Source organism: Nilaparvata lugens, unplaced genomic scaffold, assembly GCF_014356525.2.
Source record: "Nilaparvata lugens isolate BPH unplaced genomic scaffold, ASM1435652v1 scaffold5131, whole genome shotgun sequence".
In the NCBI taxonomy this organism is placed as follows: domain Eukaryota; kingdom Metazoa; phylum Arthropoda; class Insecta; order Hemiptera; family Delphacidae; genus Nilaparvata; species Nilaparvata lugens.
Window position 1 is genome coordinate 7501 of NW_024091038.1, and position 16399 is coordinate 23899.

Sequence of the window (16399 nt, forward strand, 5' to 3'; positions counted from 1 at the left end):
TAGGCAAATTTTGAGAATCGGTCAAACTGTTGGTCAAATTTTGAGAATCGGTCAAACTGTTATTCGAATTGGTCAAAAGCCTTGTCAAATTTTGAGAATCAGTCGACGAATTGATCAAAAACCTTGTCAAACCGTCAGTCAAATTTTGAGGATCGTTAGTCAGATTGGGCCAAAGCCTTGTCAAACCGTCAGTCAAATTCTGAGAATCATTAGACGAATTGGTCAAAAACCTTGTCAAACTGTCACTCAAATTTTGAGAACTGGTCAAACTGTTTTGAGAATCGTTTGTCAGAAGCAGGTTGATGTAGGTAGACACAGAAATACTCCCACAGAGAATCCTAGCAGCGGTCAGAAATTGTGTCACAAGCAATATTTTTCGATCAGCTGACGTTTTGACCAGGTCTGTCCACCTGACTTTGGTATGATTTTGCTGCGTTTCGACTCTGTCTAAAATCTGTGTTTCAGTTGAATCGTCCACTTTTGCACAGTTCTGCTCTGGTCGGTCGGTGTTGACAATCTGTGATGCACGAATCTTTGCACAGTTCTGCTCTGTTTCAATGTTTTTGACAATCTGTGGTGCACGAACCTTTGCACAGTTCCGCTCTGTTCCACGTTTCCGACAGGCTGTGATGCACTAAGCTTAGCACAGTTTGCTTCGTACCAACGTTTTCGACAATTTGTGATGCACTAACCTTCGCAACAGTTTTGCTCCATACCGAAGTTTTCAAAATATGTGGGGCACTAACCTTTGCACAGTTCTGCTCCATTCTGGTGTTCCCGACAATCTGTGACGCACTAACCTTTGCACAGTTTTGCTCCACTCTGCCGTCTCCAACAATCTGTGGTGCACTAACCTTTGCACAGTTCCTCTCTGTTTCAATGTTTTCTACAATCTGTGATGCACTAACCTTAGCACAGTTCTGCTCCATTCTGCCGTTCCTGACAATTTGTGGCGCACCAACCTTTGCACAGTTCTGCTCTGTTTCAATGTTTTTGACAATCTGTGATGTACCAACCTTTCCACAGTTTTGCTCTGTTCCGCCGTTCTCGACAATCTGTGATGTACCAACCTTTGCACAGTTCCGCTCTGTTTCAACGTTTCCGACAATCTGTGGTGCACTAACCTTTGCACAGTTCCTCTCTGTTTCAACGTTTCCGACAATCTGTGACACACTAACCTTTGCACAGTTCTGCTCCATTCTGCCATTACCGACAATTTGTGACGCACTAGCCTTTGCACAGTTCCGCTCCATTTCGCTGTTCACGACAATCTGTGATGCATAACCTTTCCACAGTTTGGCTCAATTCTGCCGTTCCCGACAATCTGTGACGCATTAACCTCAGCACAGTTTCGCTCCACTCTGCCGTCTCCAACAATCTGTGGTGCACTAACCTTTGCACAGTTCCTCTCTGTTTCAATGTTTTTGACAATCTGTGACGCACTAACCTTGCCACAGTTTCGCTCCATCTCGACACTCTCCACAATCTGTGACATCTCCCCATATGTTTCCGTCAGATCGTCGTACAATGTCTTCCCCCGCAGATTCATTAGAGACTTAAATGCACGCTCTTTTTCACCGATTTTGACCAGATAGTAGGGCGTTTCTTGCTGGAATATTATCAGATACATAAATAGTGCGACAGTGAGAGTAAGGTTGACATGTACGTTGACGTCATAGGTGAGGTAGGAGCCGGTGATGTATTGGAGGAGAAATCCTGAGTACCACATGCCCTGTTGCAGTGACGTCATCGTACCTCGCGCATGCGCAGAAGTGATTTCGCTGATGTAGATGCCAGCTGCGGTTCCAAGGAAGCCAAGTGCTGTGCCTTGTAGGAGCCTGTAACCAATCACAAAATTTATTTCAAAAGTAGAATTTTGAAAAATAAAACACAGAGATTGAATTAGAATAATAAGGAATTATTGTCGAAAAATTAATTTTCTTAGTATTTCTATTTAATATGAATAATTACCACAATATCAACTTCTCAACTACACAAAAAATCTGGTGTGGCGCACTCACACAACTTTCGTTACCGTTATGGAAATAGATCACCTGACGCTAGTTTTCCCGCGCATCTCAAATCTACTAGTCGAAGATTTGAGCCAGCTGGTGACAGGATAATAACACTGGAGACACACGAGGTCTGCAATCTCTTCATAGTGAATCATTTAATAGAATCAACAGTAACCAACAGTTTGCAATTGGTATATCACATTTTCTCGAATTTCAAGCTTATTTTTAATTTAGGTGAAAATGTACTGAACATTAATTGTAGAGATTTCATGTTCAATCTTCCCACTCGAAATTTTTTGTTTAAATTGTATCTGAAGCCTGATAATTGAGAATCTAAAATCAAACTCTGCATAGATGGGGCGGAGCTCCTGAAATTTTTACAGATATGGGACTGTGGCAGTTGATAGAGCTTATCGATGACTATTCTACGTATAACTTTAACACTTGAATACTCTCTGGAAATTTGAAAACGCTGGCCGGTTCAGAACGGTAACTTCGCCGACGTTGTATCCCTACCTCTGTACGGATAAGCTCCGCCAATTTATGTAGATGCATTACAATATAATTATCTATAGTTATTATATTATAAATTACTTTTTCATATCATATACAGTTCAATAATTATTTTCTTAGTCTATATTATGTAAATTCATCTATAGATGAATTACATCTATAGATAATAGAAGCTCTCTCTGATATTAGCAAGTCAGATAGCTGTCGGACTTCTTTAACATGTTCAATATACATAAAATAATTGTATAAAATCAAAAGCTTCAAAAGTAAATTCACACTAGAATCAGAGTAAGTAGCTCGAAGGTTTAGATGAGGAGGAGAAGGAGGAGGAGGAGGAGGAGGAGGAGGAGGAGGAGGAGGAGAAGAAGAAGAAGAAGAAGAAGAAGAAGAAGAAGAAGAAGAAGAAGAAGAAGAAGAAATAGTGTGAAACGCACCTAGCAGCGTAGTATCCTTGTGAAGGAGAAGGAAGAAGAAGAGGAGTAGGAGGACGAATAAGAAGAAGGAGATTAAGATGAGGAAGAAGAGGAGAAGGAAGACGAATAAGAAGAAGGAGATTAAGATGAGGAAGAAGAGGAGCAAGGAGAAGAAGAAGAAGAAGAGGAAGAAGAATAAAAAGTGTAAAACGCACCTAGCAGCGTAGAATCCTTGAACACTTCGGAAACTGAAGACAGCCAACCAGCTAAAAAGAAGCAACGGCATTCCTGCCAACATCGCCACCCGACGACCCGTCTTGTCTGCCAGGAAGCCGGCCGGGATCGGAGCAGCTAGGGCGCCCACCTTGATACAAACATGATACAAACTTGGTACAAACATGATACAAACATGATAGACGAGGATAGCAACACCAATGTTAATCAAATACTTACATTATAACGTGGACCACACTATAGGAAGATGATACAAAAATCACCTCAAACTGATACAGTATCAACACAATATGATACAGTATCATCTCAATTTAATATATAACACAATTATTTGATACAAGACTTTCAAACTTTGGCAGCAATAAAGAGGTAGGAAATGATAGCGTTATCTCCTTTGTCGAATGATAGACAAGGATAGCAACACCAATATTAATCAAATACTGCCATTATAACATGGACCTAACGATAGGAAGATGATACAAAGATCAACACGAAATGTACAGTATCAACACAATATGATACAGTATCATCTCAATTTGATACACAACACCATAATTTGATACAAAACAGGATAGAGTTAACTGCTTTGTGGATTGATAGACAAGGATAGTTGGTTGGACAAGAAGGGTTAATCAACTACTGCCATTACAACGTGAACTTCCCTATAGAAGGATGACACAAAAATGAAACAAATATAATTGTTTATTGCTTATTTTTTTTGAAGGACGGATTCAAGATCCAAAGGTTCGAAGAACCCTACACGTCAACCGAAGCTTATTGTGTTCCCAAGTAATATTATGTTAGTTAGACCATAGAGAAACGATAGCATAAGTAGATATGCCATGGTATAGGGCGTTTATGTCGCAACTTTTACTGTTATCTCAAGCCGATAGTCCACGTAGTTCTTCCTGTGGAGCTTATGACGCTGGTAGTCTCTGATATTGTGCCGTTCATACACTCTCACCCCAACAAAACAGTAAAAATTGACAGTAATCGGCTTGAGATAACAGTAAAAGTTGCGACATAAATTCCCTATACCATGGGATATCTACTTACGCTATTGTTTCTCTATGGTTACCTATGTCCTTTACAAGAACGAGGGGGTTTTCCCTATACTAAAAATCCATTCATCACCTGGTTGCAATCCTTGTTGCAATTCAGTGTGATATGCTTGGCAGTCTCTTCAGACTGATTAGTCCTCGTGACCTACGTGAGTTCCACTCCTGGCCAATTTGTAGGTCCTTCCGCTGAGAGAGGGAACGCCAAACTGCCTCTAGGCGCCCGGCCACCCTCGACTCAGCCTCTTGGCCCACATTTGTGCCTGGAGTTTCACCCATCTCTGGTCTCTTGGGTTTTTCTTTTCGCCCCTCCGAAACTCTCAAGGGTCAAAAGCCTCACCTCTTCCAAGAAGTTTTGCCTGAATGGCCGCCCTTCTTTGAACAGTGGTGAGTTTTGGCCTCTCCACCCACAAACCTACGTGAGTTCCACTCTTGGCTTTTTTGTAGGTCCTTCCGCTGAGAGAGGGGACGCCAAACTGCCTCTAGGGCGCCCGGCGCCCGGCAAACCTAGACTCAGCCTCTTGAACCACATTTGTGCCTGGAGTTTCACCCATCTCTGGTCTCTGGTTTTTTGGTAAAGAGTTAGTGGGGAGTATATTTTTAATATTCTTTCCGAAGAATGGACATTGATATGTCCAAAGCTCCGCCAATTTATGTAGATGCATAACATATGATTATATCTATGTTATTATATTACAAATTGCTTTTTTCATCATCATATACAGTTCAATAATTATTCTTAGTCATATTATGTAAATCATCTATATTTTGCTGTATTGTAAGCTATTGTATATAAGAGTATAGGCCAGTATATATGTAATCTACATAAATAAAGTCTCATCAATCAATCAAACTGCCCTGATGGGGCAGATCCCGGTGGTTTGAAGGCAAGGCAACTTCTGGAGTTGCCTTGAGGTCCATTTCAGTCGCTCGCCTCCACGACAGCATGGATACTGTGGGTGAATTCTGGTTTTCAACACATTCTGAGTACGATGATCGACTCAAAGCTCCCCCAACCCAAAGGGGGCTAACAGATATAATACAAAGATCATACAAGATTACTGCGTGAGGTCTACTGTTCACAGACTAGTATGAAAGGAAAAAGAGCCTCCTTCATACGCCAATATTAGAGTAAAAATCAGGCTATAGAATATTCATCATAAATCAGCTGACAAGGATTACACAGATGTGTGGAGAGCCGTCTATGCTGTATTTCCATAAGGTCTATAGTTTCAATCAGGTACTGTGGATGAGATACTGCGTGAGGTCTACTGTTACAAAAATACTAGTATAAAAGGGAAAAGGAGCCGCCTTCATACGCCAATATTAGAGTAAAAATCAGACTATAGAATTATTCATCATAAATCAGCTGACAAGTGATTACACAGATGTGTGGAGAAGCCAGTCTATTGCTGTATTTCCTTAAGGTCTATAGTTTCAATCAGGTACGTGTGGATGAGAATAATGCGTGAGGTCTACTGTTCACAGAACTACTAGTACAAGAATGATACAAACCTCATAGAGCGCGACCAGCCAAGATTGCTGAGTAGGAGTCATGCTAACCAGTGGAGAAGTGCCTGCTTGATCGGATAATCGGGGAAGCAGAGGGGTCACCCATACAAAGCAGCTCCCGCATAGCAGTATCGTCGCATTGGCTGCAATATCAAATCAACAATATTTAAAGAATATAATCTATAATATAATAAAGGAAAGAACTGGCTTATGCACGTAGGGGATAGGAAATTCACGAATGACGCATCATCACTATGGTATCACCATGAATGATACAGTATCCCCACGATATGATACAGTATCATCTCACCTTGATACACAACATTATCACGTCTCAACTACTCAACTCATTAACTTGAAATTTGCATTTATAGACTCTTTATTGACCGAGAATAATTATGGGCCTATTTTTAATGATTAAAGATTCCAGTAGGTCAATATCCTTTGCTGAACCTCAATCAATGTCTCAATCAGACCTTGCGAAGCACAGGTTACCCGCTGTAATATGATATATATATATATATATATATATAATATATATATATATATATATTTATTATATAAAAGCGAAATGGCACTCACTGCAGAACTAAAAATCTACCGGACCAAAAACGTTCAAATTGGTAGGTATGTTCAGTTGGCCTTTAGAGGCGCACTAACAAATCTTTTGGCGATATTTTAACTCTAAGGGTGGTTTTTAAAGGTTTAAGTTCTTTTAGCATGATTATTCTTTATCCAATATCTTAAAATTATAATTGAAATGTCCATACCATATGTTAATATAGAACTATAATCTAGAGAGAGTACCTCTTCGAAACAGTTGTTCTGGTAACTAAATTAATAATTTTGTCAAGTTGGCATTAAGTTGAGGTGACTTTGTTAGGTTGGCACCAAGTTGAAGATTGAAATGCATTTATCCAGGCCTCCTAAATACCAATTTATCAAGTATCTCCTAAATACCTATTTAGGAGTCCTGATTTATCGCGGAAAAATTGATTGGGTACTGCTACTTCAATCAGAGCTATTCCTGGGAATATTATATTACTAGCCGTCAGGCTCGCTTCGCTCGCCATATCTGGACTCCCGACTGGATCGTCCCAACATATGATAAAAATATGACATAAAATTTAAAATTTGGTAGGTGTGTTCAGTTGGCCCTTTAGAGGCGCAATAAGAACGGATTTGGAAAATTTCCAAAGATACGCCAAAATCTGCGTTTTCTCAGCTTTATTGAGAAAAATGAACAGAAATGTTCAAATTTACTAGAGAAGCTCAGCTGGGGTGCAATAATGTTGTGTTAGGAGGAATTGAATAACGCCAAAGATACTCCCAAAATTAGCGTTTTCTCAGCTTTCTGCGTTTCCTCACCTTTTTCAATAATTGATGGAAATATATTAAAAAATTCAGTACACAGGTTTAGCTGAGGTGGAAGAATTTTGTTCGCCAAAGATACGCCGATATAGTAACGGTGTTTTCGAGATCGAATTGACATAATACGTTCAAATTCGGTACAGAGGTTCCGCTGAGGTCTAATGCAGGCGAGCGAAGCGTGCCCGCTGATCTCATTTTGGACATCCAGTCGGGGGTCCAGAATTAGTATAGAGGTTCCGCTGAGGCCAACATGCAGGCGAGCGAGCGAGCCCGCTGATCGCATTTTTGGACGATCCAGTCGGGGGTCCAGGGGCGGAGCCCCCTGCTAGCGGATATGGCGAGCGAAGCGAACCTGACGGCTAGTAATATAATAAAGGAAAGAACTAGCTTATACACTAGGGTAGGAAAATCACGAATGACGCTCATCACGTCTCAACTACTCAACTCTTACTTGAAATTTTGCATTTATAGACTCTTTATTGACCGAGGATGATTATGGGCCTATTTTCAAGATTTCAGTAGGTCAATTTCTCTTGCTAACTTAATCTATGTCTCAATCAGACCCTTGCGAAGCACAGGTTACCTGCTACAGTATAATATAGTAATAATTTTTTTTGTGTAGTTGAGAAGTTGATATTGTGGTAATTATTACTATTGAATGAAAAAGACTAAGAAATTGTCAAGAAAACCACAGATTTATTGAAACTTAGAAGACCGGTTTCGGGTTTACGCCATTTCAATCTCTGATAAACTGTAGACTGATGTCAATCTCTGTTTATCTGTTTATCAGAGATTGACAATGGTGTAATAACCGAAACCGGTCTTTCTAAGTATCAATAAATCTGTGGTTTTTTGACAATTTCTTAGTCTTTTTCATTCAATGGTAATAATTGGCGATCTACCAGTCTCAGATTCTGGAGCACAAAATTTTGCCTTGAGAGATTTTGAATATTATTCATCTAAATCGGGAGATGTTGTTGATCAAAAACTTTAATTCATCAAAATTGATTTTTTCTAAAAATTCTACTCATTTATAAAAATTGTAACTCAGTACTCATTGAAGATAGAGAGATCGAATGGTCTCATTTCATTAGGAATTTCATAATCTAAAGGAAGGGGGAGCATTTTTTTCTATCCGATTATAGGATTTGGTAGAGATAGCTCAAAACTAGAAAATGAATATAAATACAAGGTTTTTGAGACACTCTGTATCTAGCACAAAGAAATTTTGCATGAAGAGATTGGTTCTGGACTTCTTCCATGTATCCAAAAAATATATTTTTGTCATAGTCATTCAATTTCAGCTGTTTTACATCCATGAAATCAAGCCGGTAAACAGCTGATTGTAGAACAAATAAACATATGATTCTCATTTCAGCATACTATACTGCAAAAAAATCATATGTTTTCTTGACAGTCGATTATGTTTCTTAGTTTTGAATTAGGAACAGCAAAACTGGTACAAAAACCGCCTTTTAGCGTCCAGGTGGAAGTTTTGTCAACTACAATCAGAAATTCTGATTCGAAACTTGTAAACCAGGTTATGTTCATAGAATGCATGTAGTAATGTCAGCACAAGCAGGTAATGTTTTCTGCTTCTCAATTATTCTCTTCTAGATTATTATGACAAAAAATAGAGTAAGTTACACTTTTTTATGTATTTGAACACGACATGCAGTCGACTATTAAGTAAATATTAAAAAATTTTACTTACTGACTGAAGTACTTTCAATCGTCTGGCGATCATTTTCAACAGTGTAGACCGGAAATGTTTTGATGGTTAGGAAGATTTGTGGTGTTTATTATGTGATCAAAAAGTTTGTTGGATTTGAAATTCAGCTGTTCATTTAGTATGTTGTTACTAGGATGGTGGCATCCTAGACAGTAACAACATACTAAATGAACAGCTGAATTTCAAATCCAACAACCTTTTTGATCACATAATAAACACCACAAATCTTCCTAACCATCAAAACATTTCCGGTCTACACTGTTGAAAATGATCGCCAGACGATTGAAGTACTTCAGTCAGTAAGTAAAAGTTTTTAATATTTACTTAATAATCGCCTGCATGTCGTGTTCAAATACATAAAAAAGTGTGTTTATACAAAGCAGCTCGGAATGGATCAAGAAATCATCACCAAGAGTAAGTTAGTTGAACGTTAATGTCTTTGCAGTGCTCGAATGAAATTCTAACATCATTCTCGCCTGCAAAAGGCCCTTCCCGTCCTTGTGACTTAAGATACTATAAAATATCTGAGCTACAATATAAAATGCAAGCACAATGTATAATAGTGACCGGAGAAATATAATATTATTATACTCATTTTTCTCAAATATTTTTCATGAGCTGATGAAAAGTGAAACGGACGTGACGTGTTGGTGGAGCATAAGACTGTATTTTCAACTTGAAACAGAATAATAGCGAACTCAGTCACCTTTAAACCTAGTTTAATATCTTAAAAGTAGATAAATCTTGACTTACCAGCAAAACCAGCACAATATTGGTTCCTCAGGAACTTAACTCGAGTCAACAACATTCCCAATTCCTTCAAAAGTTGAACTTGAATTAAGTTTCTTGAAAGAATTAAGCCCCAAGTTATGGTTCAGTCTATCTATCTCTTTTGTTTCTCATTCTTCTCTCTCACCGTTTCAAGTCTCCGACATATTCACATAATAATATAATTGCCTATAAACCTGCAAAAGTTGAATTCAATTAATTTTAATTCACAAATGGAAATCACTGAGTTATATTGCATAGAGGAACAATAGCGTAAGTAGATATCCCATGGTATAGGGTGTTTATGTCGCAACTTTTACTGTTATCACAAGCTGATTACTGTTGATTATTGTCTATTTATTGTTTGTTGGTTGACAGTGTATGAACGGCAAATACTGATTGATTGAGTACTTTATCAATGTAGATTACAATATATACTGGCTTATACACTTATATACAATAGCTTACAATACAGCAAAATTATAGATGAATTAACATAATATAGACTAAGAAAATGATTATTGAACTGTATATGATATGAAAAAGCAATTTGTAATATAATAACTATAGATAATTATATTGTAATGCATGTACATAAATTGGCGGAGCTTTGGACATATCAATGTCCATTCTTCGGAAACAATATTCAAAATATCCTCCCCACTAACACAATATGAGAGACTACCAGCGTAACACAGCTTCACAGGAAAGAACTACGTGGACTATCGGCTTGGGATAACAGTAAAAGTTGCGACATAAACGCCCTATACCATGGGATATCTACTTACGCTATTGTTTCTCTATGGTTATTGGCAATCAAACACTGTCATTATAACGTGGACCTCACGACAGTCGGCCATATTCGACACAAATAATGATCAAGACTGTGTCATTGTGTCATTGTGTCAATAAAACAGTCATTATTTATCAATTACTATAGTATAAATTATAACAATCACAACGGTTGTATACAGATGATGGAATGGTGATTGTGATTTTGTTTGAAGTATGATCTACGACGTCGGCCAGCTGTGACAATAGAAGAAGATGAAGAAGTAGAAGAAGAAGAAGAAGAAGAAGAAGAAGAAGAAGAAGAAGAAGAAGAAGAAGAAGAAGAAGAAGAAGAAGAGAAGAAGAAGAAGAAGAGAAGAAGAAGAAGAGAAGAAGAGAAGAAGAAGAAGAAGAAGAAGAAGAAGAAGAAGAAGAGAAGAAGAAGAAGAAGAAGAAGAAAAGGAGAAGAAGAAGAATGAGGAGACAGAAAAAGACGATGATGATGGAGAAGAAGAAGAAGAAGCAGAAGAAGAAGAAGTGGAAGAACAAGAAGGAGGAGAAGACAGAGAAAAGATGATGATGATGATGATGAGATGATGATGATATGATGATGATGATGAGAAGAAGAAGAAGACGGAGGAGAAGAGGAAGAAGAACAAGAAGAAGGGGAAGACAGAAAAAAGATGATGATGAAGAAGAAGAAGGAGAAGACAGAAGAAAGATGATCATGAAGAAGAAGAAGAAGAAGAAGACTGAGGGGAAGAAGAAGGAGAGACAGAAGAAAGATGATTGATGATGAAGAAGAAAAAGAAGACTACGAAGAAGAAGAACAATAAGAAGGAGAAGACAGAAAAAAGATTATGATGATGATGAACAAGAAGAAGAAAAAGAAGAAGAAGAAGAAGAAAAGAAGAAGAAAGAAAGGCTGTGTTGTCGCTCATGATTGAAAAACTAAACTATAGTGAGGTCCACGTTATAATGGCAGTGTTTGATTAACATGGTGTTGCTATCCTTGTCTATTATTCCACAAAGCAGATAGCACTATTTCTTCCTCTCTTTACTCAGTTGCCAGACGTCTTTAACAATGTAGAATTATCATCATTAACAAAATATTTCTTCTTAATTATGTAAATTCATAATTAAATTATTCTAAAAATATTATTTAATGCTTAATAGCATATAATTGAGTTTTTTAAACGAGGATGAACAGTTGATATTACGTCAATAAACCTGTATCAGCTACCGTCTATAGAAGGCATTGACAAGACAGAGGATCGGCAACGTTGTTCTCCTATTTTCTCCACTGCCATTAAAACGTGGACCTCACTATGGATGTTTAACCTGTTATCAATTACTGCTATCCTTGTCTATATTCAATAGTACTATCTATTTCTATCTCGCTTTGCTCAGTTGCCAGATCGTCTTTTAACAATGTAGAAACAATCATCAATTGACAAAATATTTATCTTGAAATGTAAATTCATAATGAAATTATTAAAAAATATAATTGATTATTTTAAACGAGAATGACAATTGATATTACATCAATGAACCTGTATTAGCTACCATCTATAAAAGGCATTGAAAAGACAGAGGATCGGCAACGTTGTTCTCCTATCTTTCTCCACTGCCATTATAACGTAGACCTCACTGTAGTGTTGACATTTTTCGAATTTCAAGTTCACCAATATTGAGATGATTGTATAACTCATTTAAAGTTTGCAAGTTTTGTATCAAATTTTGGTGTTGTGTATCAAGTTGAGATGATACTGTATCATGGTGTGGTGATACTGTATCATATTGTGGTGCTACTGAATCATTTATCAATCTCAAAAACTCATAAAAATTTTATAAATTCCAAAGCTACTATTATATATGGGAAGATGATACAAAAATGAGCGAAGATAATACAAGGTATAAATATATTATTTATATATTTTAATTTTAATTTATATATTTCATATTTTTTAGCAAACTATTCATTGAGAAAAAAATGTTCCTGTGAACTAACAGAAATGAATTGACCATATTATTTTGACTTGAAAAATTTTGAAACAGATAATCACGATATCAGGTTAAAATAAAAACAAAAAGGCAAGCATGTGTAAAAGACTTTTTTCCTGTTTCCCTAGCAACGAATTCTAATACTAGTAGTTCTGTGATCAGTAGACCTCACGCAGTATTCTCATCCACAAGTACCTGATTGAAACTATAGACCTTATGGAAATACAGCAATAGACGGCTTCTCCACACATCTGTGTAATCACTTGTCAGCTGATTTATGATGAATAATTCTATACTCTGATTTTTACGGTAATATTGGCGTCGAATGAGACTCCTTTTCCTTTTATATTATCCTTGGAATGCAAACTTCAAAAACCTTGTGTATACGTCGAAGAGAAATTCAAAAAGGAACATACCTGTCAAATTTCATGGAAATCTATTGCTGCGTTTCGCCGTAAATGGGCAGCACATATAAACATATAAAGAAATGCAAAACCGTCGACTTGAATCTTAGACCTCACTTCGCTCGGTTAACTAGAATAACGTCTTACTCTAAAAATAATAACACTAAACTGAACCTATAAGGCACCTGAAATCCTACTGAACTGTCTTGCTTTGTTCTCAAGAGAAATATCGCTCAGAAAAATAAGATTTGTGTTTTCCTCTCTGTCTATCAGAGTTCATTGTCTTTTCTTAATTGACTCAGATTACCATGTGATAGATATACATTTTGTTTCTCTCCAATATAATATATGCCAATATCATCTTCTTATCAAACATCATCTCTTCTTCTTCTTCTTCTTCTTCTTCTTCTTCTTCTTCTTCTTCTTCTTATTCATTCTTATTCTTCTCTTCTTCTTCTTTTTCTTCTTCTTCTTTTCTTTCTTCTTCTTCATCATTTTCTTCTTTTGATTCTTCTGATACACAACCAATACTTTCCTCAAAATCCCAAAATCCTCTGTTCAGAGTCATTTATAAAAGGACTTTTTCGCCCACTTGGATGTAATGAGCTGTTTCGTGCGTCATAGGAGGCCGAAAATGATGTTTCTTACCAGGCCGGTAAAGTTTTACGGCCCTAGGGCTGTAAAAAACCTGAAGTCAGCTGATTCTGATTGATGTGAAACGTGATTACAAAATGGTTTATGAAACGGAATCAGTTTATGCTTCTAGAATTGAATAAGTATTCTGCAGTAAGATACTATCATTTTATTTGGAGAATGAAATACAAATGAGCTATTATAAACTATTCAAATTCAATTTTCAGAGTATAATAGAATCTAACCTCGAACCTCCTAGTTGTGCGTTTATCACGAAACATGGTGGATAAACGGAATCAGTTTATGCTTCTAGAATTGAATAAAGTATTCTGCAATATTATACTATTTTATTTGGATGCATGAAATACAGATGAGATATATATTATAAACTATTCAAATTCGATTTTAAGAGTAGGATAGAATTTCTAACCTAAACTTCCGTTGATATCAGATTGGCCAAATTTCAATTGTGCTAAAACAGTTGTTGATCAAAAGCTTTTCATTATTTGTGTTTATTATTCGATAATTAAAACATTTATAAGATCTTATTATTGTCATTTGAAAGAATAAAAAAGTGTAAACTCAACCTCCCACATAATTGAACACAATCTTTTAGGATATTTAGACAAATCAGAATAAAAAAAAAAATATTGGACAATTTCAAAAGATACGCCCAAAATCTGCATTTTTCCAGCGTTGTTTAGCGTTTTCTCAGCTTTATCGAGAACAAATGAACAGAAATTGTTCAAATTTAGTACAGAAGCTCAGCTAGGGTGCAATAATGTTGTGTTAGAAGGAATTTGAAATAACGCCAAAGATACGCCCAAAATCAGCGTTTATCCAGCGTTTTTTGCTTTTTCTCAGATTTATCAAGGACAAATGAACAGAAATTGTTCAAATTTACTACAGAAGCTCAGCTAGGGTGTAAAAATGTTGTGTAAGAAGAAATTTGCAATAACGCCAAAGATACGCCCAAAATCAGCGTTTATCCAGCGTTTTTTTGCTTTTTCTCAGCTTTATCGAGAAAAAATGAACAGAAAATGTTTAAATTAAATACAGAAGCTCAGCTAGGGTGTAAAATGTTGTAATAGAGGAATTGCAATAACGTCAAAGATACGCCCAAAATCAGTGTTTTTCTCAGCTTTTTGCGTTTTCTCAGTACTTTGACTTTCTGATGGAATGAAGCTGCTCAAATGAAAAATACAGCGAGCGAAGCGAGCCCGCTGATATATTTCTGGACGATCCATCGGGTTAAGGGGGCTCCGCCCCTGGCTAGACGGATATGGCGAGCGAAGCGAGCCTGACGGCTAGTATACGTATAACCATCCTCGGTAAATTGATAATCTATATGCAAATTTCAAGTTAATCAGTTGAGTAGTTGAGAAGGAGGAGGAGCGGAGAAGAAGAGACGAAGAAGAAGAAGGGAAGAAGAAGAAGAAGATGAAGAAGAGAAGAAGAAGAAGAAGAAGAAGAAGAAGAAAAAGAAAAAGAAGAAGAAGAAGAAGAAGAAGAGAAGAAGAAGAAGAAGAAGAAGAAGAAGAAGAAGTAGAAGAAGAAGTAGAAGAGGAAGAAGAAAAAAAAAGAAGGTGGTGGTAAAGAATAAGATGAAGATTGATTGATTGATTGAGTACTTTATGTATGTAGATTACAATATATACTGGCTTATACACTTATATACAATAGCTTACAATACAGCAAAATTATAGATGAATTTACATAATATAGACTAAGAAAATATTATTGAACTGTATATGATATGAAAAAGCAATTTGTAATATAATAACTATAGATAATAATTATATTGTAATGCATGTACATAAATTGGCGGAGCTTTGGACATATCAATGTCCATTCTAAGGAAACAATATTCAATATATCCTCCCCACTAACTCTCTACCAAATAGAAGAGGAAGAAGAAGAAGAAGAAGAAGAAGAAGAAGAAGAAGAGAAGATGATGAAGGAGATAATGCGGTTATGATGAGGATGATAGGATGAGGATGAGAGAAGTAGGAGGAGAAAGAGGAGGAGGAAAAGGTTGGGCAGGAGTGTCAGGAGGTGGAGTGAGAAGTCATCAGGTAGAGTGGGCGGTTGATGACGTCACAGAGGTTACCAAAACTGTCCACCGTTCAAATTCTGCTGACTCGGCACTGAAATAATAATAGCACATTTGGACAGACATTTGCGTTCACTTGTAACTGTCATTCTACTTTAGCTGACCTTTGTAACCACTGCTTCTTCCTCGTCTTCTTCTTCTTCTCCTACTTCTTCTTTTTCCTCTTCTTCTTCTTCTTCTTCTTCTTCTTTTCTCTTCGTCTTCTTCTTCTTCTTCTTTCTTCTTCTTCTTCTTCTTCTTCTTCTTCTTTTTCCTTCTTCTTCTTCTTCTTCTTCTTTTCTTTCTTCTTTCTTCTTCTTCTTCTTCTTTCTTCTTCTCTTCTTCTTAGTTCTTCTTCTTCTTCTCATACTCCTCTTCTTCCTCCTCCTCCCCTCTCCTCCTCCTCGACTTCCTCCTGTCCTCATCTGAACTACTCGACCGATTGACTTTAAACTCTACATAAATAGACTCCTATAGTTAGGTCCACGTTATAATGGCAGTGGATAAAGATAGAAGAATAGCGATGCCGATTCTCTGCATTAATTAATTATATTTCTACACTGTCAAAAACTAATTGGCATGGTTGTGGACCTAGAAAGGATAGTACCACCGGCTTTGTCGAATGATAGACAAGGATAGCAAAACCAAAGTTGATCAAATACTGTCATAATAACGTGAACCTCACTATAATTTACCAAGCACAAATATAGGCCTATTTTCAATTCTTCGAGATTCAATTAAGTTGAGTATTCAGTGCAGTGGCGGCTCGTGCAAATACTAAGGGGGGTTCACATTTAAATGAGCAACAAGATCTAGATCTTTAATAATTTGTTAAACCCCATGTTTCAAGTGAATTTTGTTCGTTTCAGTAGTAGAATG

At 36.9% G+C, this 16399-nt stretch overlaps 1 protein-coding gene across 1 annotated transcript in view; it reads right to left on the minus strand.

The window, feature by feature from the left end:
• Positions 1 to 10586, minus strand: part of LOC120355887 — an 11276-nt gene extending 690 nt beyond the window's left edge. The window contains exons 1-6 of the mRNA XM_039444633.1: positions 10405 to 10586; positions 9602 to 9813; positions 5749 to 5888; positions 3157 to 3305; positions 1394 to 1838; positions 1 to 586 (exon numbers count right to left, since the gene is read on the minus strand). The exon at positions 1 to 586 is cut by the window's left edge and continues 690 nt beyond it. Of these exons, the coding sequence (XP_039300567.1) occupies positions 1 to 586; positions 1394 to 1838; positions 3157 to 3305; positions 5749 to 5888; positions 9602 to 9656 (1375 nt within the window). The 5' untranslated portion in view covers positions 9657 to 9813; positions 10405 to 10586. The remainder of the gene's footprint in view (positions 587 to 1393; positions 1839 to 3156; positions 3306 to 5748; positions 5889 to 9601; positions 9814 to 10404) is intronic.
• Positions 10587 to 16399: the final 5813 nt, after the last annotated feature.